General features: G+C 40.8%; 1 protein-coding gene and 1 long non-coding RNA gene across 2 annotated transcripts; both read left to right on the top strand.

Annotated features, from left to right (window-relative positions):
• The first annotated feature begins 286 nt into the window (after positions 1 to 286).
• Positions 287 to 5,922, top strand: LOC138435355 (uncharacterized). The gene is made up of 2 exons (XR_011255054.1): positions 287 to 373; positions 2,753 to 5,922. It is a non-coding gene; the product is annotated as an uncharacterized lncRNA (long non-coding RNA).
• Positions 5,923 to 6,327: 405 nt separating this feature from the next.
• TMEM212 (transmembrane protein 212) lies at positions 6,328 to 24,851 on the top strand. The gene is made up of 4 exons (XM_069579846.1): positions 6,328 to 6,547; positions 15,008 to 15,067; positions 16,250 to 16,573; positions 24,499 to 24,851. Exons 1-4 carry the CDS (start codon positions 6,389 to 6,391, stop codon positions 24,517 to 24,519), a joined length of 564 nt encoding a protein of 187 aa, XP_069435947.1. The 5' UTR covers positions 6,328 to 6,388; the 3' UTR covers positions 24,520 to 24,851.
• Positions 24,852 to 25,682: the final 831 nt, after the last annotated feature.

Genomic DNA, 25,682 nt, shown 5'->3' with positions numbered 1-25,682 from the left:
CCTCCCTTTCCCCTTTCACATACATGAGTATAGTTGGATCAAAAAGTATGTTGAGTTTCTCACTGAACAATTTGGTCCTTTCCTCTTTCAAAAATCCCAAGAAAAGGACCTAAATGAATATAAATCTCTCATTTAAGAGGACTTAAAGGTTTGTCCCTAAAAGCAACTTTAAAAACAAACATCATCTGAGAACATTTCAGGATACTTAGAGCAGTTCCTTTCTCACTCTTTTTTTTTTTTTTTCTCCCTTTCCCTCAATTTATTTCCCTTTTGTCCCTACAAACAACTCTTGTCAAATGTACACGGACAGCCCACGGCTCCCATCGCTCCTCTGTCCCGGAATCAACTCTGTGCAGACCCAGGCTCTGAATCTGTGAGTGACGCAAGAAGCTGTTTTTGGCCTCAGGAATGTTTTCCTCTGTGTTCTGACTCCTCTCTTGTTGTCCTTCTCTCCTCTCCATCTTTTCTCCACCTCTCTTCCCCAGACACCTCCACTGCTTTCTCTCTTCCTGTTTTCTTAGTTTCTTCCCCTCTCCTTGGTGGCCAAAGCACCCATCAATCACCGCCACTGTCATACTCAGTTCTGTCTGTGACTCCTCTATGTCCAGGATAAAACAAGATAGGAGCAGTGGCTCTGAAAGACAGACATCTCCACAGTAGCCTGTGGGAGGCCGCCTGGCGCGTCAAGTCTGCCAATAAGAGCATTTCCTTCCAGCTGCAGGGCTGGGGAAAGCCAACCAACAGCGAGCTGCACAAGTTTGCCGGTGACACACTTAAGTTGTTTTTCTTTGTGAAAACAGGGGAAAATTCTGATAAATTCCAGATGATTTCAAAACACATTCGAGGGTCAGATATACAAGAGGCAGATAAAATCGGAATTAGGTAAGTACAAGTTGAGGCACAAATCTCTTTTTAGGTCCAAACATCTTGCAGATTGAAAGTCTTTAAATTTGACAACTCCCAGTTAGGGATGATAAAAATTGAACTTTGCTCTCCTTAAACCCCAAGCCATTACGAGAAGGGAGGGTTCACTCAAAGTTGAAGCTGAATAGCTAGTAAAAAGCTGAGGGAAGTGCGCATTTTGAATGAGCACTGGAACATTTTTTAATCCAGTTAAGGACGTGTAATATTTGGAAAGACCAAAAAACATATTAAAGATGCCCATTAAAGTGTCTACATGAATGCTGTGTCTTCATGGTATAATCAAATACATGTGCCCATCATTCCTATGCTAGGAAGACAGGTTCATCTTGGTATTGAAGGGGCCAAAGCAGTTTCTGTCTTACACTCCTTACCCTGTGATCTACATTCGTCAATATTCTCAGAGATTATTGAGCAGCATGGCTGTATGTCTGGGTAAAAGTTAGGCCTTTCAGTTTTTGCAAGTTACTCAAGCTATCATCTTTGTTTTCCCCTTTTTGTTCTCTCACTTTTTAATTTGAAATTTTCGAACCTACAGAAAAACTAGAAGAAAGCATGAAGAAGACTAACATACCCAATTCACCAAAAGAACCTTCTCTTACATAACCGTAATGTCAGTCATACTCCTAAGACACTTAATACTGAGGCATTCATGTTATCTAATAGAAATTCCATGTTTAAATTTCCCCAACTGTACCAGTAATCTTTCATGATATGGACAATTTTGAAGAGCCAAGGGTACTGCCTTGTAAAATGTCCCAGTAATCTGAATTTGATTGTTTCCTTGTGATTAGATTCAAGCTACACATTTTTCCTAAAAATGATACACAGGTGATCATGTATACTTCCATTAAATCTTATCAGGAAGCCGTGAGGTCAGTTTGTCCTGGTGTTGGTGATGTAAAGTTTGATCACTTGGTTGATGGTGATTTAACCTTTATCTTGGTTAAGGTATTTTCATTGTAAAGGTATCTGCTGTGCTTTAATCAGTTGCTGCACTGAGGTTAGAAGAGTATTAATTTTCTAACTTTTTCATTCCTTCTGTATATATCAGATGGAACCCTCAGTATGGAACCCAGGTCTTTTTAAAAAATTTTATTGAAATATAGTTGATTTACAATGTTATGTTAATTTCTGCTATATAGCAAAGTGATTCAGTTATATATATATATATTTTTTTCCATTATAGTTTATCAGAGGATATTGAATATAGTTCCCTGTGCTATACAGTAGGGCCTTGTTATTTACACATACTGTATATAATAGTTTACATCTGCTAATTCCAAGCTCCCAAATCTTTCCCTCCTCCATCCCCTTCTTAACAACTGCAAGTCTGTTCTTCATGTCTTTGTGCCTGTTTCATAGATATATTTACTTGTATTGTACTTGAGATCCCACATATAAGTGACATCATATGGCATTTGTCTTTCTCTTTCTCATTTACTTCACTTAGTATGATAATCTCTAGGTCCATGCATGTTGCTGCAAATGGCATTACTTCATTCTTCTCTATAGCTGAGTGATAGTCCATTGTATATATATATCACATCTTTATCCATTCATCTGTCATTATTTGTTTCCCTGCCTCGGCTGTTGTAAAAAGTGCTGCTATGCACATACTGGTGCATGTGTCTTTTCAAATTATAGTTTATTCTGAGTATAAGCCCAGGAATGGGATTACTGGATCATATGACAACTCTATTTTTAGTTTTTTGAGGAACCTCCATACTGTTTTCCATAGTAGCTGCACTAATTTTCATTCCCACCAACAGCGAAAGAAGGTGGAACCCTGGTCTTTCTGATGCTAAATGCCATGCTATTTCTGCTACAGGAGCTACCTCTCAGATGTATAAAAAAATGAAGCTGGTCACCTGAAGCTGCAAATGTCTGTCTAGTCAAGGCTATGGTTTTTGCAGTGGTCATGTACGGATGTGAGAGTTGGACCAGAAAGAAAACTGAGCGCCGAAGAATTGATGCTTTTGAACTCTGGTGTTGGAGAAGACTCTGGAGAGTCCCTTGGACTGCAAGGAGATCCAGCCAGTCCATCCTAAAGAAGATCAGTCCTGGGTGTTCACTGGGAGGACTGATGTTAAAGCTGAAACTCCAATAATTTGGCCACCTGATGTGAAGAGCTGACTCATTTGAGAAGACCATGATGCTGGGAAATACTGAGGGCAGGAGGAGAAAGGGGACAACAGAGGATGAGATGTTTGGATAGCATCACCGACTCAATACACATGAGTTTGGGTGGACTCTGAGAGTTGGTGATGGACAGGGAGGCCTGGCATGCTGCGGTTCATGGGGTTGCAAAGAGTCAGACACTACTGAGCGACTGAACTGAACTGAACCTGAAGCTGCTGGGGAAATACAACATTTTCTCTCCATCTGTTTAGAGCTCCATTTTCTTTAATCTTGGCAAAATGGATCCCTTCTGCGGCTTTGAATCCTACTTTAAAAAAACGCATGACTTGAGTTCCACAAAGCTATTACTTCTCATATGTGAAGGAATGTACCTGGAGAAGCAAAGGGTATCCAAATCATCCTCTCTCTCTCAGCATCACTGACATTATCTCATCTCTTTAGGGTTTCAGGTTATATTTTGTTTCCTTTCTTTCTCCTTTTTTTTTTTTGCCGGGAGTGGATGGGTGAGAGCTGGAATCAAAACATCAATTCATTTAGGAGCTTTTATTTTTCTAGTGGTAAAAATGGATTGAAGAGTTTGGTGGAATGTCTACCATTCTTCCCTGAGCCACAACAGTGAAGGGGAAGGAAGGCTCAGCAAAGCAGCCTCCAAAGACCTTGACAAACACCATCTCCACCAGGGATTACAGACCCGCCTTCCAGTAAGTTATTGCAGAAGGAAGGGAGGGGCCCTGGAGGGGCAGCAACCCTGTGAGCCTCGCTGGCTGCCAGACCCTGGGAAGCAGAGATACGGCCAGTCTGAGAGGAAGCCCAGGCCGGGAGCAGAATTACACTTCTCTTCTTTCCCGATAGCTGCCCTCCCTACACAACTTGCTTTCATGAAATCAGTGTGGAAAGAAATCACCAGGAAAGATTTCCTCGATCAGGGAAAACACACAGAGAAATCCTTAGTTCTCCTTCTGCCCCTTCTCTTTGTTGCAGTAAGTGGTGATGACTTTTCTAATCACTAATAAGTTCAGGGTTACAGGTCACAATGGCAGAGTCAGGGTTAGCCTGTCAGCGTCACACACCCTGAAAAAGCAACCCCCCCTGCCCAGACTGAAACAAAAACTATTCCTTTTGTTTGCCATCTTTGTACTGTTTAACATGAAATGTTTCAACAGTCTTTATTTTCCAAACATGCAAACGGGAGAGAGTGATCTGACCCACAGTACATTGACATACCATGTAGCTATAACCTTGAGATAAAAAGTAAAGGAAAAAGTCAAAACAGCTCAAACCAAACAAGTTTTTCTTCAGTCCAGACCCCTTGCCTCTGTAACAAGGGAACACACTGACATTAGCACACACTGGCCGTGGTACACATACACAGAGCTACAAGGAGGCAGACCCGTGGGACCCCAGTTGCATAGCTGGGAAGTTGAATGTATTCATTAATTAATTTAGCAAGTGTGTCCTAAGTATCTACTCTGTGCTAGACATGATTCTAGGTGTTGGCAATATCTTATACACCAAGGGGATTTATAAGACTTACAAGGCCTCTGATCATGTCGAACTTACCTAGTGGCATTGGTGGGGGGAGAGGGGATTAGAGACTAAACTCACAGTGTTGAGAGGAGATGGAAAATAACAGCTATAGTGGAAAGTCTGAGCTGGCTTTCTGAATATATCTAGGAATGCAACTTCTTCAAAATCTGGGTGACACCGTGGAATGGTGATTAAGACAGAAAAAGGGAGGGAATCAGAGAGAAGCTTCTCTCCTCAGCTGTACCCGCGAGCATCCTTTGGCAGATTTTCCAAGCTATCAGAAAGGGTCAGACATAGTGTCCGTAAGATGACAGATAAGAGAAACAATGAAAACTGTGCCTTTGTCTTTTCTGAAAGAAATCCAAAGATGGAACATCCTGATGAAATAACAGGTATCTTCTCAAGCATCTTTGCTATTTGGAGGTCAGTGCTAGGGAGGAAGGCAAGGCAACCCACTCCAGTATTCTTGCCTGGAGAATCTCATGGTCAGAGGAGCCTGGCAGGCTACAGTCCGTGGGGTCACAAAGAGTCGGACACAACTGAGTGACTGAGCATGCACCCTTAGTGCTAAGCATTTTACCTGTATTGGCTCATTTAATCTTCACAACCATCACCTAGTAAGATAAACACTAATTTTGTTCCTATTTCCCACGTGAAAAAACAGTCCTCGAAAATCTAAGTGACTTGCCCTTGCCTAAGGTCGCATCCCTGGTAGACAGTGGAACTAGGACAGGAGCCTAGCTGTCTGACTCCAAAAGCCTTGTTCTAAACCATAATCTTTTCATCAACAAAATCATTTTCCTCATTTTATTTAAGGAAAACGAGAAAAGGTACTAACATTGCATAGGCTATTTAATCACAAGTCATCTGAAAGTGGTCTGTGTTTTCCAGATGTTATCTTGAAGGAGATGGTCAAACCTGTCCTTTGAGTCAAAAGCAAATACAAACTACTTTCTCACAACACATGAAAATTAAGAGATGAACTTTTGCGATTGCTTAAATGTTGATGAGCCCATCATCTAAATTTTGAATTACGATTCATGAATGGAGATCAGTAATTCAACCAACTAAGGAATTACTCCTCAAAGTTTATTTTATAACTGCATACATTTCCATCTTTGCCCTTTACTTGATAATTGAATTAACAATAAATTAACTGAGGTGAAGCTGGTTTAGTGAAAACAATGTGAAAGTCCCTAATGAAGCTTGTGCCTGTTGGGGGATAAATTCATATCAAAAATTCAAAAATAATATAGTAGAACTGAACTTTGAAGGGGTGGAGAGGTCTTGCTTTTGCTTTAAATCATTTAAATTAAATGCAATGAAAAGTGATCAGAGTGCTTATTTTTACTTTGTTTTGTGGGAAATTGTGCTGGGAAAGTGGATCTATTGTGCACAAAGGATGTTGGCTTTCTGCTGCAACCACCAGGCAGGTTGAGTTGAGAAACAATTAGCTCAGTCAGCAAGCCTTTGAATCTGAATAAGCCAGGAAGTGGTCACTCCCCACGACAGGGCAGAATGAAGGGAATGAAGGCGGTGGCCCCAAACAAGGAATGATCTCTCTGTCTGTGTCTGAAGTATTAGAATTTATCGTGTCAAATTTATGTCGAGGATTATTTCACTCCATTTTGTTATTATTTCACTAAAAACAAACGTAATCTTGTTTCCAAGTGGATCAACGGTCCACATGAGTCATGGCTACTGTCTCTTAGAAACTTCTGTTTTTCAAGGCCTGACATAGTCTCATGTTTTGGTAACGAGACGGCTTTGAGACCCAGGACCCAAGTCACAGAGGAAAATGCAGCATTTATACCAGTCTGCTGGCTGGGTTCTCATTACTCTGGGGGCTCTCAGTGTATTCTCTGGAGTTATTGCTTTCTTCCCAGTCTTTTCCTGCAAGTTTTGGTTCACAGGATGGAGTGTCTGGATTGCTTGTCCCATCTGGAATGGAGTTTTGGTAGGAAAATATTTAATATGAATGTTTTTATTACACATGTGGAGAGAATAAAGGAAAGAGGGAGGGGAAAGAGGGATGAGAATGATATATCTTTTAAAGTTTTTCAACAACATGAAGACATAAAAATTCTACAGAAAATCAGATTGTACCTTAGAACATTGATTTCTATTAGTTATCTTTTAAAATACAAGTTTTTCTTAATGTCATTTAATTATGTATACAGTATATCAGGTGGCAAACCTGCCTGCCAATGCAGGAGACATAAGAGACATTGGTTCAATCTCTGGGTTGGGAAGATCCCCTGAAGGAGGGCAGGGCAGCCCACTGCGGTATTCTTGCCTGGAGAATCCCATGGACAGAAGAGCCTGGTGGGCTTCAGTCTGTGTGGTTGCAAAGAGTCGGACATGGCTGAAGTGACTTAGCATGCACACACACACAACAAGTGAGATATACTATAATGAAATGCTATTCTCTCAAAAGTTACTTTATTTTACTGTTCTCACCTTGACATTCTGGGAAATTGGAATCTATCTGTCAAACTTAGAGTTTAGAAAGAAAATACAAACCATGAAAAATAATTTTTAAATGAACAAAGTAAAATAATTTTCAGGCAAATACTTCTATTAGAAACACTAAGGTGTGTTTATGTGACCAAGAAGTTTGCAAGCCCCAGATCTTAGGGGCTTAGCCCCATCATTTTCTTTTTTTTTTTTTTTAGTTTTTTATGTTTTAAATTTTAAAATTTTAATTCTTACATGCGTTCCCAAACATGAACCCCCTTCCCACCTCCCTCCCCACAACATCTCTCTGGGTCATCCCCATGTACCAGCCCCAAGCATGCTGCACCCTGTGTCAGACATAGACTGGCGATTCAATTCTTACATGATAGTATACATGTTTGCACTGAAAATAACTGAAGAAGTTGGGTGATCGGCTTCACTAGCTTCATATGTTGCCAAACCTGCATGTGCCAAATACATGTGGATACTAAGTAACTGCTCAGTGTCTGCCTGTTAAATGGTCTCACAGTTGAACAACGATATGGTGCCTCAGCTTCCTGGGTCAAAGAAACAAACACACTTAGCCTTGGAGTAGGCGGCCACCATGGCGGCATGATCGAAGAGGTGTTACAGAGGCCTGAGCGCTCAACAAATCCTTCTCTCATTGTTTCCCGGGATGCCTGATACTCATTACTGGAAACTAGATAATTCAATTTTGAAACTTGTTGATCTTATGGAGTTTTCTCTTACAATATAGCCACTGTTGAGAGGGGCAATATCTTGTCCTTTTTCTAAGATTTTTTTTCACACAGACCATTTGAAAAGTCTTTATTGAATTCGTTACAATATTCCTTCTGTTTTATGTTTGTTTTTGTGTGGGTTTTTTGTTTTTGTTTTTTGTTTGTTTTTTGGTCTTTTTGGCTGTGAGGCATGTGGGATCTTAGTTTCCCGACCAGGAATTGAACCCTCACCCCTCTGCATTGGAAGGGGAAGCCTTAAGGGAATTCCCTTAAGTCTTTTTTTTTTTTTAAATCAAACTTTAATGGAGACACCGTTTAAAAGCAAATCCCTAGGAAATATCATTTTAATTTATTTATTAAATAAATATACATTGATAGCCTACTGCAAGCTTGAGTTACAATGGAAAAGTAAAATAAAGTCTTGCTATTAAAGGCACGCAGTCTGGGGGGGGGGGCGTTTAATGATGGTGTGCAGGTGGAGGAACACCGGATGGGAGGAGCAAGGAACTGAATGTCGAAACCACTTGATGGCATTTTTCTTTTCTTTATTTAACACATTTTTTTACAAGCACCACCCAAGTGTTGAACTTTTCCTCTTTCCCCCAACCCCTACCACAAACCACATAGTCATTCAAGAAAATGTTTATTAAACATCTACTAGAATGCAGAGATGACAGTTACACTTATACAGATGACTACCAGCTTCTTTGTTGGTGATCCAGAGTAAGAAAAGTATTTTACATCAAGACCTGAAATGTACATAAATAAATCTTTCAAGGGAAAAAGATAGATATTGAAACATACATATAACTCAATTTATAGAACAAAAGATTCACCAAAAAATACTTTAGCTTCTATGTGAAGCAAATTCTCGTATTTTCTATTCAATTTTAAAAAGAAAATTCTGACTTTACAACTGACCCACAGTTTAACAAAACCATGGTTATAGCTCAACCCTGTGTCCCTTTCTTATAAATCTTTGCTTATCCCTGCTGGGTCTATCATAATATAGTCAACAGATATTGGTGATTTGATTTAGTTCACAAATTATTGAATATAAACTTTCTACACCAAACACCTGTCTCACTAATCGTGCTTCATTTAGCTGATCAGGCCCAGAGAGATGATCTGGTAGCACAGAACTAGTCAGTGGCTTTCTGACCTTGCGAGTGGCAGTATAGGGAGGTAGAGTCAGAGAGTTAGGATTTGGGAAGGTGGGCCTTGTTCAAGGCCTGACTTTGACATTCTTGATATGTAGTCAAGAGCAGGGCCCTCATTCAGCTGGCTCTTCATTGCCTTTACCTATAGAACATGGACTTTCACAGGTAGAGAGCCCATGTGAAACTGTCTAACCTAAGAGGCTCAGAGAGAAGGAACACAATTTGAACAAAGACTTCATAATAAAGAGTTTTGCCAGTTTTAAAGCCCTACAAATGCTAGTTAATGCCATGCTTTTGATTTATGCCCCACTCTCTGCCCAAGCCCTTTGTTCCTAATCCCTTGCACCTGCCTCACTCTCCCACTCTGTTCCCTGGTGACATGCTGAGCTCCCTATCGTGTTACCTCCTGGCCCTCACCTCCTGCCGCTCTACTTTTATCTCATTTCTTTCCATTCAGCTCATTCACATTCCAAGGTGTGTCTGCCTCAGGGCCTTTGCACTGCCAGTTCTCTGTCTGAAGCCTTTTCTCACACAGCTTATTCCCTAACTTCCTTCAGTTCTTGGGTCAAATGTCACTTTCTCACTTTCTCCCTCATTGCTGTATTTAAAATTATAAACCTCTCCCACATTGGTATTCTCAGTCTCTCATACATTGTTCTATTTTTCACCCATAGCCCTTAATACCATCTAATATACAATGTAATTGACTTATTTATTGTCACCCTTCCCCCCAACTGTACATTGTACAAAGGCAGGATTTTTTTTCTATTTTGTTCACTGCTATATGTCCAATACTTAAAACGGAGTGAGTAAATATCATGCTAGATATTCAGTAAATATTGCTGATATTTGCCAATGTTTGCCTGATATTTGCCTGATATTGCCAGTGTTAAATGAGTGGTGAATCCCATGCTCTCCATTTTGATAGGACAAAACTCCTTATACAGTTGAACTCTGATTAGATTGCAAAGAATAAAGGTCCAGCTGATATTTATACTTAAGCAGGAAAAAAAACCCTCATGAGAAGGAAAGCAATAAGAAAGCTCACTCTTTCAATAATATCTAAATTTGGAACAGTCTGATTTTTTTTTTTCCTAGTGAGTTTTCATAGTAAACCGCAGCTCTGTCTGATCAGGGTCAATCTCAAAAGGTCTCTGACTCATCCTACAGCCATCTCTGCCAATCACTTCTCAACTTGTGTGTGAAATATATCTTCATGTGGTGGAAAGATGATTTTTACACTTCAATAATATTTTCTTTTGAAAATGACTCCATATCTCTTTTGAGATTGGAAGAGAGAAATTTTTAGAATTCATCTATACTTTGTATTTGTTTGGTGACTTTCATTCAAGGCTTTCTAGTCTTCACAAATATTCATTTCAGACTCTCACCTCAATTTGGACAGCAACGCGATAGGCAGTTTTCCTAGGATTTCTGATGTAGGTTATTTAAAGGTATCAGCTGCCAGAAAGTCTGCAGCAAGGAGATCATAGTGCCTTAAGGACTGAGCTCCACTTTAATCCTGCAAAACCTGGCCTGTAGATCAAGTTCTGATGAAGAGACTGAAGTGCAGTGAATTTAAAAACAAGACCTAAAGCCTGCAGGGTCCAGTGACTTGGCCAGCAGTGAGCAGCAGTGCTGTACCCACAGTCCTGCTTGGAGATAGGAACTTTGGAGAAAATCGGGCTAGACTCATTCATGCAATCTCCAGTTTCCTCATCCGTTAGAGAAGGGGTTTGATGGCACCAAATGCTCAAGACTCTTATAGTGTCACAGTCTTGTGATTTCCAAGCAGCCAATGGTCAGTTTTCCACTTAGATATCCTAAGCTTTTTGAAGCTTAATTTGTCCAAAAATGTGATCATATTACCACCAAAAGCACTTATTTCTTCTTCTGACTTGGTAGTCTTTGAACTCAATTTCAAACTCTCAAGTGAATTTTGACTCCTTTCCTCTAGCTTCCCTGGTGGCTCAGATGGTAAAACATCTGCCTGCAATGCGGGAGACCCGGGTTCGATCCCTGGTTTGGGAAGATCTCCTGGAGAAGGAAATGGCAACCCACTCCAGTACTATTGCCTGGAGAATCCCACGGATGGAGGAGCCTGGTAGGCTACAGTCCACGGGGTCGCAAAGAGTCGGACACGACTGAGTGACTTCACTTTCACTTTCTTTCACTTTCCTCTAGTGTTTCTCAAACTGAAATGTGCATACGAACCAACTAGCACACTTGTGGCCAGTGTGCACATGCGTGCTCAGTTGTGTCCACTTCCCTACAACTCCATGGACAGAGCAATGCCAGGCTCCTCCATCCAGGGGATTCTCAAAGCAAGAATACTGGAATGGGTTGCCATTTCCTTCTCCAGGGGATCTTCCTGAGCCAGGGATTGAACTTGTGTCTCCTACGTCTCCTGCATTGGTGGGCAATTTCTTTACCACTGAAGCCACCTGGGAAGCCAAATCAACTAGAGATTTTGTTAAAAATGTTGGCTCTGATTCCATGACTCTAAAGGGCAGTTGAGATTCTGCATGTCTAACAAGTTCCCAAGAGATGAGATACTACTGGTTCTTAAGACTGTGCTTAGGGCAGCAACACACTAATTCAGCCCTCAGCCCCACTTCCACCCCACCACATCCAATCCATTGCCAAGTAACTGGCGTTTTTCCCACAAGGCAAAATCTCTGTTCTTTTCCTTTTTTGTTCTCATGCACACCCCCGCCTACCTCCTTACCACTCCCCACCCCACTCAGGTTTTACGCCTTGAAACTTTGATAGCTAAACTGAGAATCTGTGTGTTAGTGGATTATAAAATCAAGCTGTGGGGTAGTGAGTATTTAAACATATAGAATAGAATCAAACAGAAAAGAGTTATATCACATAATAAAGTTATGTGTTATCGTGTAAAAATATTTATAACTTGGCCATGGTGCAAAATATGTATCTTACTATGGGTAGAGGTTTAAAGAAAAAGCTTGACGAGCAGGGTCTTACAGAGATCTCTAGGTCTTACTCCATACCTATCCAGCATGCAACAGATGGCTTATCTTTCCAAACCTCTGTTCTGTCCATCTAGTCCTGTGTTTGAAAATCTTCAGTGTCACTTCATCATCCAAAGTTCAGGTTTGTTAGCCTGGATTTCGAGGCCCTCCTCCACCTGGCCTCTTGTGGCTCTCGAGCCTGGTTTCCTACACCTCTCTGCCAGGGACCGACCCTCTGATGGTCCAGGCTCCTCTCACTTTTCATTCCCCAAGCACGCCTGCCATGTTCCTCACTGTGTATATGAAGTCCCAGCTGCCCGGGCTGCCCTTTCCTCTGTCTCTCCCACTGAAATCACAACCATCCCTCAAGCAATCGCCTCCATCAGCGATTGTCCCCCGGAAGTGGTATCTTGTCATCGACCTCTTCTCACACAGAAAGCACTCACTCTTCCTGCCTCATTTTGTGGACATTCTTATGTCCTTCCTTTCACATCTGGACTGTAAATTCCGTTGAGAGTTGGAGCCACAGTTTGTATAATTATTGCTTGGTGAGCTTGCTTTTCTTATTTAGCTTCTCTGTGCCTCAGTTAAAAACTAGAAAATGATTTACCTCCTAGGGTCATTCATTGTGAGGATTAAACGAATTAACACTTGTAAAGCGTTTGGTAGAGTACCTGGTATCCAGTAAGTGCACAATAAATTCTCATTGTTATTATCGTATTCCATTGGCATAGTGCCTATCATGAACAAGTACCCCCAAAATAGACGCCTGTAAGTGAATAAATTAACCTATATTATAAGGATTCCTCTAAAAGTTCCTATTTCTGCTGTGAAGCTCTCTGCTTCCTTCAATTCATCTGCTTCTGGGAACTGCATCCTTACAGGGGCCATTTAAAGATTTAGTGGGAAGGTTCACAATTAGCATGCAGAATGTGAGCAGCAACTTTTGCCAGACCCAAGTAATGTCCCTCAAGCTGCTCCCGGAGAACAAGTCCATAGCCAGACAAGAAGGCAGAGGCTGCAGGGCTGGGTCATCCTCTGCACTCACACCCTCCCCAACCCCAGCCTCCCCCCTGCCTTTCCTCACAACCGGACTGCCCCTGTCTGCCCAACTCTTCACCTCTCAAAACGTCACCATTTCCTTTTCCCAATTGACTTCTCTTCCCTATTCGCAAATCTCTCCTTTTTAAATTCTTTTCTTTTTCCCTATCTAAAAATATATATATTTGTAATGAACGGAGGCAAGGGGAAAGCCCGTGACTCTTGGGGGAACACCCTCACTCCATGTCCCACCCACAGCCAGGCACCAAGAGAGATGGGTGTGCTTGGGTCCTGAGTCACCATCCTCAGGGTGGGTTGAACAAGTTACTGAATGGCATTCATACACCAACCTCCCCCATGAAAGATCTTTTTCAAAGTTTTGTGTAAACAAAGCAAAATTCAAGCTGGCAGCTACAACAGAAATAACAGGCAGCTGCAATTCTGCAGGATTTTTCAACTTTTGAAAGGAAAGAAATGGTTTGTGCCAATGTAGTTAAGGCAATCTAGAATGTAAGCATCTGATAATGTCAGTTATATACTTGGGCTTCAATCAGGAGAGGCGCTCTTTTGCTTTTTATTTCGTTTGCTTTAGAGTTTCTCATGCGTGGAGGAGTGACGTGTCAGTTGAGCACTTTGCCTCTGAAAGCAGAGATTGGCCCCAGGCTTAGCATCACTGCTACAGTTGCTCTTAATAATTCTCCTGTTTTGTTGTACTATTTAAGCTGGCTCAACCTCCATAGGGTCGCTTGGAAACTTTCCTCTTGCAGAATCAAGCCCAACCTCGTTTGACTACAGATGGTTCTGTTTTTATCCATGGGAGTTTAATGGGATGGTGATGCCAAATTTGGAATTTCAGGCTTAGCTACATGAGAAGTTTTGTGTGAATGTATGTGTGTGTGCTTTTCCCCCTCACTCTCAAATTCTCTAAATCCAATATTCAAAATAGAATATGCCAGGAAGATGAAAATCTGCTTCTCAAAACAATAAATATACTAGACCTGGAGCTACAAAAAGTAATACCCCGCAAAACCATTTTGGTAAAAACTCTTATTTTTTTTCTCCTTAAATTTGTTGATACCATACAGTGAAGTTTATTTCTCTGTCAAAATCTTAAATTGTAACTACTTTTAGTCCTGTCCTCATTCTATATCTTATTGCAGGTACATCTCTTCCTGGTTTTCTCTCTCAACCTCAAAACAATCCTTGCACAGGGACAAATTATTTATGGGTTGGGAATAAGCAATTTCTGGATTCAGTGGCCACAAAGGTCTCCATCAGACCCGGCGCCAAATCAAAGATGAGTCCAGAATTTTTCCCCACTATCTGTTACTCAATTCTGATGATACCATTCCCTCCTTTGCTGAACTATTTTCATTCTGCATTTGGGACCTTTTTCTTCAATGGAGACTGTTAAAAAAATCTCTTTTGGAAAGTTGGACACCACTGTCCCTAGAACCATAAATGCCCCGTCATGCATTTATTCTAATGACAGTTTTCATTACTTGAAAAATAGAGATCATGGATTTGTATCCCACCAGCAGGGCAAGCCTGCAAAATCTCTGAAGAAAGCAAACAGTAAAAGATATGCTGCTACTGGGAGGGTTTGTCGGGGGGCGAGGGGTGGGGTGGGGTGGGGAGGAAGTTTCGTGACACATTTCCATTCCAGTTCCTTCTGTTTGTAATTTTAGCAATTTGTGAGAGAGACGAACAATAGACTATTAATCAAAATAAAACATATGGCAAGGGTTATAAAGCCAAGCTTTTATTGCAGTGACATCTTACAGTAGTAAAGGTTATAACTGTGATGGCAATGGCAAGACAGAAAATTTAAAAAATGAGCCTGTGTGAATTGTATCTTTGTGACACTGATGGCTTCTTTTCCTCATTGGCATCACTGATGAGGAGGCGATCAAAGCCATAAACCCATTTAGCTGTCTCCAATTCCTTCCAGTTCATGATAAAGTTGTCAAACTGTGAAGCAGATTGAACCCTTTCCAGAGGTACCTTCTCTCATGGATGTTGTTTTACCATGTTCCTTTTACAGGCCATCACAACTGGTATCCTCCTACTGTTGGCTCACAAAGAGTGGACGCAGAGATACCTGGTAAATATATAGATGTCAAGTAAAGTGGCAGAGTAAGTTTGAAGGTCAAATCTCTACTAGTTCAGGATAGAACACAAAGAAGGTGATTTCTGATTAAAACTGAATTTTGTCTAATTTATGCCTTACTATGATGCATTTCAATAAAACACTGTTTTAAATGACTAATTTTTGTCTGATACCTGCTCCAAGCATTTTCCACAGGTTACTGTGATTTTGGTATTTAAGTATTTCATAAATAGTTTGGGAAGAACAGAACCAGTGTTAGTCTTCCTGAATTACATTTTACAAAAATGGATCTGTAGTCTTGTCTGTTTTAATGATTCATTTTCAAGTTCTCAATTCCTGTTTGGGACCTCTTTCCAATCTCTCTACTGCCTCTCCCATAAAAAGGATGAGAAATCTATGTCTTGCATTTCAACAGTATAAAGTCAAGTACAGAAAGACTACCTTGAGGAGATTATAGCTCCTCTTTCTATGGCCACAGCAGGGCTTCTGAAACTTTATGCGTGAGTTACCTGGGGATCTGGTTAAAATGCAGATTCTGACTCAGAAGATCTGCAAAAGACTGAGATTCTCCACTTCTAAGAAGTTCCCAGAGGGTGTCAGTTCTCCTGGACCATGGACCACACCCTGAATAACCAAGTCCTAGAGTGGCTCAGAGGTTAAAGCGTCTGCCTCCAATGCGGGAGACCAGGGTTTGATCCCTGAGTGATCCCTGGGTCGAGAAGATACCCTGGAGAAGGAAATGGTAACCCACTCCAGTATTCTTGCTTGGAGAATCCCATGGACGGAGAAGCCTGGTAGGCTACAGTCCCTGGGGTCGCAAAGAATTGGACACAACTGAGTGACTTCACTTTCACTTTCAGAGTAAGGCAGGGATTCTGTTCACTCATTTCTGTTTTTCCCACCTTAGATTGGTTCTCAACATGTGATAGGAGATAAATAAATGTTTCTTGAATGGAGTTGATTTCATTTCTGCCCCAGTGGGTTGATATGTTATTCTCCCATATTGAAGGGTCAAGAGGAAAACAAAAGGACCTAAAGAGATGGCTGTAACCCATTTCTCCTTCATTTCCCAGTAGGAAAGATTAATAGGCAGCCTCTCTTTTTCCCTCATGCTGCTAAGAAGCTTCTAAAAAATCGAGCTCCCAAAGTAATAATCTATTTATGTTTCATTTTCAGTGGGAAGCTAGTTTCACCTCTGTGATTCTGAGCACGATGGGATGCGCACTTCATTTTACAGTAGCCTTGGTTTCTGCTCTCCTTGGCCCGTATTGCTTCTACTCACTCTCAGGGATTGCAGGGATCAATTACCTCGGTTATGCAGTTGCTTTTCCTTTTCCGTATGCAAAATTCCCATCAGTCTGTGTGGACCCACCACACTATGAAGAGTACCATCTGACACTGCAACCCGTCGACCTGTGCCTGAGCTCTGCCATGCTCTGTGTGTCCCTGACAGCGTTCATCACACTTTCTGCAAGACTTATCCAGAATGGACATGTCAGTGTAAGTTTCCAGAATAGGGCAGACACTTCTCGTTCCATTTTAAATGCTAACATGGAAAGTTTGGTATGTTAATACTTGATCTGTCTCTCTTATTTACCTGTGTATCTTGTTTATAACCAAAATTTACCCCTTCTTTCTACTTCTACCCCAGGCAAGAGACTGATTTACATCAACATCAGATTCAGCTTTCTTTTTCCAAAAGGGCTGATGATAACATTAATGATATGATAATAGAAATATAAACTGAATATTTAGTATGTGTCCATTTCACAGATAGTAAACGGAACCTAAAGAGTTTACATGACTTGCCCAGCTTAGTGGATAGTAAGACCAGATTCAGACCTCAGAGCTATTTCTCTTCATTAGGTCAGATTTATCCTGGGCTCCCTCATCACCCACCCTGCGTCCTCTCCTCCTCTGCCAGACCATTAAGATGCAAGGCTTTGGCTTCCTTGAGGGTTAGAGTGGGTTTATTGGAAGAATAGCACAAATGACTTCTGGTTCAAAATTCCTATGGTTGATACTGGGTCCCTGTTTTGTGGGTTAAACAGCCTAAAAAGAGGTATTTCCCACTGCAGACTGGCCTTATGATTCAAGTTAGGATTATATCAGGGTCAAGTAATTTTGGGTTATGTTAGCCAATTTTTTTCTAGTTTCATCCTATCAACACCAACCAGTAAAGCTGGAAGACAAGAATTTGGCACTCTTGATGCCTTTTGTGGTCAGTCGTGTCCTCTTCAACGTCTTCATAAATCTGCAAAGGAAATCCTGTACATTCTTAGGAAAAGAGTTGATTTTACAAGCAACTCTCTGAGAAACAAGGCAAGCATACCAAAATCACCACCCCCACTGTACTGCCAGAGCAATTTAGTATTTGAGATCCCTCCCTTGTGGCAAATGACCTAACTTTCTAGAGTCATTTGTTAAAAGGAACATATGCCTAGGAGAACCACCCATTAAAGAGTTGACAGTCATAACTCCTTCACATGGGTGGCTAATCAGACATCTGGCTATCATTTTAGGCATAACCCCACAACACTGAGGTTTAACCTCGAGTGAAGGATAGGGAAAAAAGAATGAAAAAATATATATACAGAGCTTGGTAAGCCAGCCCCATGGAAACCCAACAGTGAGACCACCTAAAGTGCCTGGAGAGAGAAAATTAATTGAAAGCAGAGAAAGATTCTGTGACTTCACAGATTTTTGCCTTTGCCCATCTTGCTCAGAACAGTTTCTAGGTGTGTGGTTTCTGTGCTGAGTTTAGGACCCAGTAGAACTGCAACATGTTACTCAAAGTGGTTCAATGACATCAGAATCACCCAATGTTCTTGTGAAACTAGGTTTCAGAATCCTTTCCAGGTCCTGCCACACTACATCAGAAATTCTGGGGTTGGAGACAGGGAATGTGCATTTTTAACACATGTCCCAAGAGATTCTGATGAAACTTCTTTCCCTAGCACAAGCTTTACTTAATATCACTTCTGAACAGAATTTTAGTTATACAATTCACATAAAATGGAGTACTAGTGCGGTTGAGGGTTCTAGATAAATTTAATAAGCATGTCTTTGGTGAATGTTCTTGGATAACTTGATGCCACTTAATCTGTAGGGGTGGAAAATCACATTTCATTAGCAAGGATGAGTGGCTGACATAATGGGATACAATGTCCTATATTAATAAATACACCGCTGTTGCCCCAAGCCCAAAAGAAATATGTGCAGCCTGAACAAACCTTTGTTATCATGCAGAAATCTCAGCTACATTAGGTATAATTTTCAGCAGTAGAATAAATGGATCATTTATCAAAACTCTAGAAAACAAACAATTTTTTTAGAAGGAAAGGTGGATCATTTGTTCAGATACAGAATTCTACATAGTAACTCTACTTTTAATGAATCTTCATGTAGTTGTGTTGTTAGATTCCCTACATGCTGAATTGGATAAATAATATTTTAAAATTTTTATTTAAAACTAATAAACATTGCAAAATATGCTGCTGATTCACACTTTTTCATATAAACAAAACACTGAAAATGCTTTTAAAGCTTCACTTTCAAGTGTCTGCCTGAAAATTAAAATTCTCTTGTGTAAATATAGTACATAGCAGGAAACTCTGGAGAAGGCAACAGCACCCCACTCCAGTACTCTTGCTTGGAAAGTCCCATGGACGGAGGAGCCTGGTGGACTGCAGTCCACGGGATCACTGAGGGTTGGACATGACTGAGTGACTTCATTTTCACTTTTCACTTTCATGCATTGGAGAAGGAAATGGCAACCCACTCCAGTGTTCTTGCCTGGAGAATCCCAGGGATGGAGGAGCCTGGTGGGCTGCTGTCTATGGGGTTGCACAGAGTCAGACACGACTGAAGTTACTTAGCAGTAGTAGCAGCAGCAGCAGAAAACTTGAAAGCTATGAAAAATCATAAAAAATAAAAAGAAGAAAGTGGTGGTTTGAAGGAGGATTTGGGGAAAATTGTGGTTGTATTGTAGAACAAAATCAATTTTTTTTTCAGATCCATATGTAACAGTCAATATCATGATGAAAAATATTCCCTCCTAAGGATTTGTTTCTGTAAGTTCAAAAACATGTTTTCAAAAATGAATCAAGCACACCCTTAGGAATCACCACATTCTTTATTTCTTCCTTCCTGTGCCTTTTCAGTTTAGTAGAATTGAAGTCATCTTGTGTCCCAGTCAGCTCAGCTGCTATTAAAAAATGCCATAGACTGGGTGGCTTAACCAACACGTATTTATTTCTCACAGTTCCAGAGACTGGAAGTCAAGATCAAAGTGCTAGCATGGTTGGGTTTTGGTGAGGCCTTCTTCCTGGCTTGTGGATGACTGCCTGCTCACTGAGTGCTCACATAGCCTTTCCAGGGCCCAATTCTAGAGAAGAGCAATCTTACTGTCTCCTATTTTTTACAGACATTAATCTCATCATGGGAGCTCCACACTCATGACCTCATGTAAACTTCTCCCAAATGACTTATTGCAAAACACCATCACAGTGTGGGGATTAGGGTTTTAACATATGGATTGGGGAGGGGAGAGACACAAAAAGTTGATAGCATCTTACTGAAGGCCGCACAGTGCTGGTGTATGAGCATGCAGTCAATTGGCACCCGACTAAAATCGGAGGAAGAAATGTTTGAAAGAGGTGTGAAGGGTTTGATGATTTTGACAAACACGAAAGCATGGTGTGAGTGCCACAGACTAAATACTCGTCCATGCGCATGCATGCTAAGTTGCTTCGATTGCGTCTGACTCTGTGACTGTGACTGTAGCCTGCCAAGCTCCTCTGTCCAAGGACTTCTGCAGGCAAGAATACTGGAGTGGGTTGCCATTTCCTTCTCCAATGTTATCACCCCCAAATTCTAAGCCCTAACCCCTACTATGATGGTATTAAGAGGTGCGGGTCTTTGGGCAGTAATTAGATTTGGATGAGGTCATGACAGTCATCAGAGACTCTGTGATGGGGTTAGTGCCCTTAAAGAAAATAAAAAGACCAGTGCTTTTTCTCTCTTCCCCAAAACAGTATACAGCAAGAAGGGGACAATCTACAAACCAGAAGTGGGCTCCCACCAGACACTGAATCTGTTGACACCTTGATTTTGGAAGTCCAGCTGCCAGAACTGTAACAAATATCTGTGGCTTAAGCCATCCATTCTCTGGTTGTATGTTACAGCAGTCCAGGCTGACCAAGACAGTGAGTCCTTCCAAATCTGTAGGGCCTCATGGGAAGGGGTGGAGCTGGTAAAGGACTGAGAGTCCCCTGCTTGTGTGGCTCCATACAACAACACACTGAAGTGATCCTATGGGCTCAGCACTCAGTGCATGGGGCAAATGAGCACCACGTAAAATTTAACTTGACAAATTAAAATGCAAAACAACCGTAGCTGAAATTGTCTACATTCTTGGTTCAGTAAGTAATAAAGTGATGAGAAAGGAAAGAATTGGGATGCCAGACACACTGCAGCTGTCCCCTGCAGCTACTCTGCCCCTCCTCCATGGAATGGAATGGCTTCATTTGTTTTCCTTTCATTATTCATTGTTATGTTTGGGGTTTTTTTTTTTAATGAAAGGGGAAAGAAAATATTTTCCCCTTATCATGTGGTACAATGGTTTTATTTTTTTTTCAGTGAATTGAGAAATATTTGCCATAAAAGGTGTAGGTAAACCCTTTAAATGCAATTTAAAACATGGGGACAGATTATAAGTGGACGACTTTCCTTTCTTCAAACTAAAGGAAGATTAGCAGCAATATACTGGTTCCTAATCTTCCAGCAAACCTACTCTGCATCATTAGCAATAGAAAAGTGTTTTGAAACAAGTTCATCTATGACTCTTCTTCTAAAGGTCTGAGGTTCCATGCTGGGCTATATAGCAAGGTCTTTCTGGTGCCTCTGGGAACTAATCCCTTTGGGTAGATCCAGTAAAACTCAAGTAGGATCATGCCACTGTAAGAATGCATTGTATTTATCCTCATAAATTCTATGGTGTGATGTTCTCAAATTGGTCAGTAGAAAAATCAGAGTCTAGAAAAAGCATCACAATTCGGGGCATCACTATTCCTTTTATCTCATAATTTCATTTGGAATAATACTAGTAGTTATGTAAAACTGGGGAATAGAAGAATAACTGTAGGTGCTATTTATTGGGCAGTTGCTGTTCATCAGGTGCTTTGCTTGCTGTATTCCTCACAACACTCCAAAGCTCATTGAACTCATTTCACAGATGAGGATGTCGAGGTATCATGTCAGATCAGGGTTCTCTCCCAGGGCTTGCAGGGCCTGGAGGCCAGGTTCCTTGCTACTGGATCACACCTCTTAGCTGGTGTATCTCCAATTTTACATACTCCAAGTGACTTGGCATAATCATGCTTTTCATGGACAATTTTTCTTATGTTACTCACAGACCAAAATTAACTCATATTTTAGAAATGGAAGTATTTTTCCCAGGATATTTTCTTTCTATTTAATCAATGGGACCATGCCAAGGGTGATAGCAACTTACTAAGAGAGGAAATGAGACTAAAGTGTCCATTGTAATGTATTAAAATAAGCTTGATATTTTGTCAAAGAGGGAGCAATAGGCGGGGAGGGGTTAGCAACCAGAGAACTGCTTTCTGTTGAATTTTACCTTATATATTGTTTTGAGTTCAACGTATTTTCCTTTTAACATGCAGTCAATTGAAACATTTAATAAAAAATATCCTAATAGACTTTCCCCCTTGTTCCTTACTCTCAATCTAAAATATTCTTGTAACTATATTTTTAACAAATTTTAAATGTCATAGTTTTAAACATTAGAAATAGATTTAAAAGAAAGAAGAAATTTTTATTTCATAACAGGGTAGAAACTTAAGTAGAAATCAGAAGCCTCCATTCCCTATAATCATGTAAATTCAGTTTTAAACAAAGAAAATTCAATTTCTGCTAGTGAATATTTCAGAATGACTGCAATGGTGCTATTCTATGAATACAAAGCCATTTAGGATTGTAACATTGTTGGTTGGGCACTTTAAATTTTATTAATTGACGGGAATACTCGACAGCTATTATTGGATGCCTGAGACCCCTCTTCAAATGAAAGCAGGGAGAGAAAAAGAGGAAGTAATGAGGGTGAAACATAATGGAGGCTTTGGGAGGTGAGGAACCTATCCAGACATTATGACACTTCCTCTCCTGACAACTGTACCGTACCTCTCAAGTGTGTCTCTACTCTGTCCTCTTTTCGCTGTACCAACCCTGGGGACCCTGGTTTGGTTCCCATATTCTCTCACTCAGACTTCTTCACTTCCAGTCTCTTTCTTAAAAAGTATCTCCACGCAGGCACTAGAAGGATCGCTCAAGTTCACATCCGTTGCATCATTCCCTTGCTTTCCCCTTCACACTCCTTCACATGACATCACGTGTCCTCAGCTCCTCTCTGAGCACATGCGTTCCTCAAATTCAGGGACTAAGGTGAGCAAGAAAGGTGAGACTGGGAGTGTGAGAATCAAAAGAGGAAGAGAGAAGCAAGTTGCAATACTAGATGTCATTTTTATATCCTCTCAGTTCAGTTCAGTTCAGTTGCGCAGTTGTGTCCGACTCTTTGCGACCCCATGAATTGCAGCACGCCAGGCCTCCCTGTCCATCACCAACTCCCAGAGTTCACCCAAACTCACATCCGTCTAGTCGGTGATGCCATCCAGCCATCTCATCCTGTCGTCCCCTTCTCCTCCTGCCCCCAATCCCTCCTAGCATCAGAGTCTTTTCCAATGAGGCAACTCTTCGCATGAGGCCGAAGTATTGGAGTTTCAGCCTTGGCATCAGTCCTTCCAATGAACACCCAGGACTGATCTCCTTTAGGATGGACTGATTGGATCTCCTTGCAGTCCAAGGGGCTCTCAAGAGTCTTCTCCAACACCATAGTTCAAAAGCATCAGTTCTTCGGCACTCAGCTTACTTCACAGTCCAACTCTCACATCCATACATGACCACAGGAAAAACCGTAGCCTTGACTAGACGGATATTTGTTGGCAAAGTAATGTCTCTGCTTTTGAATATGCTATCTAGGTTGGTCATAACTTTCCTTCCAAGGAGTAGGCGTCTTTTAATTTTATGGCTGCAGTCACCATCTGCAGTGATTTTGGAGCCCAAAAAACTAAAGTCTGACACTGTTTCCACTGTTTCCCATCTATTTCCCATGAAGTGATGGGACTGGGTGCCCATGATCTTTGTTTTCTGAATGTTGAGCTTTAAGCCAACTTTTTCACTCTCCTCTTTCACTGTCATCAAGAGGCTTTTTAGTTCCTCTTCACTTTCTGCCATAAGGGTGGTGTCATCTGCATATCTGAGGTTATTGATATTTCTCCTGGCGATCTTGATTCCAGCTTGTACTTCTTCCAGCCCAGCGTTTCTCATGATGTACTCTGCATAGAAGTTAAATAAGCAGGGTGACAATAGACAGCCTTGACATACTCCTTTCCCTCTAGCCATAGCTAAAATCTTACTTAAACCTATAGCAGGAGAATTTTAAATGTAAAGACAATTTACATGTCATGGGGAAATTTGCTATGGTCATGGAATCCAAGATGAATCTCCAGAAATGAATACATAAAAAAGTAGATTTGAATTCCCTGCTGCATTCCATGGGGTTACAGAGTTGGACATGACGGAGCCACTGAACAACCACCACCACCAAGGAGTGGTGGTTTATTGAAGAGCTGCTTTCAATGGTAGGCTACACACAGAACTGATATATACTGTTTAAGTCAAACAGTTTGAAGGGTAATGGCTTCTTCTATCATCAACTATTTGAGTAGCCTTGAACAAATCAATATTGAACCTCTTTGAGCTTAAGTTTCCTTGTTGGTAAAATGGAGATAACACCTACATCACATATTGCAAAATGAAATGCTATGGTTACTGTTAAGAGCCTTACACTGAGCACTGTATTTGGCAAGTCCTCACATGTTTGCTCTCTTCCCCTCGATTCTAATCAAATTTAAATTCTTGGCTCAGTCAAGATTTCAGAACGTGCCCTTTAGCCTTCTGTAATTTTCAAAAAAACCCAAACCAGACAAAACAAACAGCAAATGACCAAAAGAGACAACGAACAGAGAGACTCCCCACTCCATAGACAACCCCTGCCCACAAGAGTAATGGTTCTTCCAGACTGGTTCATGCGTATGCCAGATATTTTATGGCACACGTATTTCTTTTTTCATATTTCTCTGCCATGCCTCTCCACCAATATCACCAATTTTGTTCTCTCTAGTGATTCCTCTTAAATCCTTAAGTGGTACCATGATGCTGTTACTTGAGTCATTCTTCACTGGGTTCCTGTGACATAAAAAAGGCTAAATTAAATGTCAGAAATGACACTCTGTTTTCTTTGATAAATTGTAGAAATAAACAGTATTGCATTTTTTTCTTCCTAGGGTCAAAAGAATGGACAATAAATTTGAAGCACTGTTCCTCTTAAATTTGTCATATTTGTGACCATGATTTTGAAATATTTCTAAAATTATTTATCTTTAAACTTTTTTCCTCTATGTTCTTATAAAATAAAAATTAAAATAATTGTACATTTTAGCCCTTTTGATGGTTAACCTTTTTTCTGATCTATATGCTGTGATACAAAAATTTAAATTATGTCATTGTTGTCATAGAATTTTAAAATTTGAAATAGAAATAGAAGTGAATGTTTTAAGTTCCTCTTGTTCTTTGTGTGATGTTTCATTAAACTGTAATTTCATATTATCCAAATTAAAGAAACACTTTCCAGCCTTTCTTTATTGCCATTACGGAAGTGATTCTAAATCTTCAAAGCACAATTGAATTGTGGGCATAATGAGAAAGGTCTCCTGCAGGGGGCCTATGGCCCTCCCTCCCAACCTCTCTGTAGCTGGTCTTTGGCACTTAAGACAAACAGTTTAATTAATTAGAAAGGACTTTAGTTGGGCTTCCCTGGTGGCTCAGACAGTAAAGAATCTGCCTGCAATGTGAGAGACCAGGGTTTGATCGCTGGGTCAGGAAGATTCCTTGGAGAAGGGAATGGCTACCCACTCCACTATTCTTGGCTGGAGAATTCTATGGACAGAAAAGCCTGATGGGCTACAGTCTATGAGGTCACAAAGAGTTGGAAATGACTCAGCGACTAACACTTTGGTAGAGGCACTTTGGACCAAATTTCATTGACTATCCAAGATCCATATGCTCCTGACAGCTCAGCCATTTCCGAAAGGCACCCCCTATCAGCTATTAAATGGCTCTAAATGTAGAGGTCTTTTTTGTCTTGGCTGGAGACCTACTTTTCACAGTCTCTGTGTCTTGGTCTTGTATCCGTAGCCCTTGTGAGCACAGTTCAGTGGTTCTCAAATGTGGTTCCAAGATCTGCAACGTCAGCTGGGAATGTGTAATACCTGGAGACTCTGGTGTTGGGTCCCACACGCTGTTTTAGGAAGCCCTCCTTCAGGTGATCCTGAAGCACACTAAAGTATGAGATGCACTGGTATAGTGTAGCTGAGAATGGATCCAACCTAGGAATGAAAAATACCTGGATTCAGCTCCTGGCCCTCTGTCATTTTAGGCAATAGACTCTGTTTCCTCCCTAATCAAATGG

This window comes from Ovis canadensis, chromosome 1 (assembly GCF_042477335.2).
Source record: "Ovis canadensis isolate MfBH-ARS-UI-01 breed Bighorn chromosome 1, ARS-UI_OviCan_v2, whole genome shotgun sequence".
In the NCBI taxonomy this organism is placed as follows: Eukaryota; Metazoa; Chordata; class Mammalia; order Artiodactyla; family Bovidae; genus Ovis; species Ovis canadensis.
Note: the sequence above shows the minus strand (reverse complement) of the source record. Positions and strands in the feature narration are given on the sequence as shown.

Excerpts from the sequence above, each read along its gene's own strand:
- TMEM212 (XM_069579846.1), top strand. The coding sequence starts at position 6,389 with ATGCAGCATTTATACCAGTCTGCTGGCTGGGTTCTCATTACTCTGGGG. Across the intron at positions 6,548-15,007 it reads CCATCTGGAATGGAGTTTTG|GCCATCACAACTGGTATCCT; the intron begins GTAGGAAAATAT and ends TTCCTTTTACAG. Across the intron at positions 15,068-16,249 it reads AGTGGACGCAGAGATACCTG|TGGGAAGCTAGTTTCACCTC; the intron begins GTAAATATATAG and ends TTTCATTTTCAG.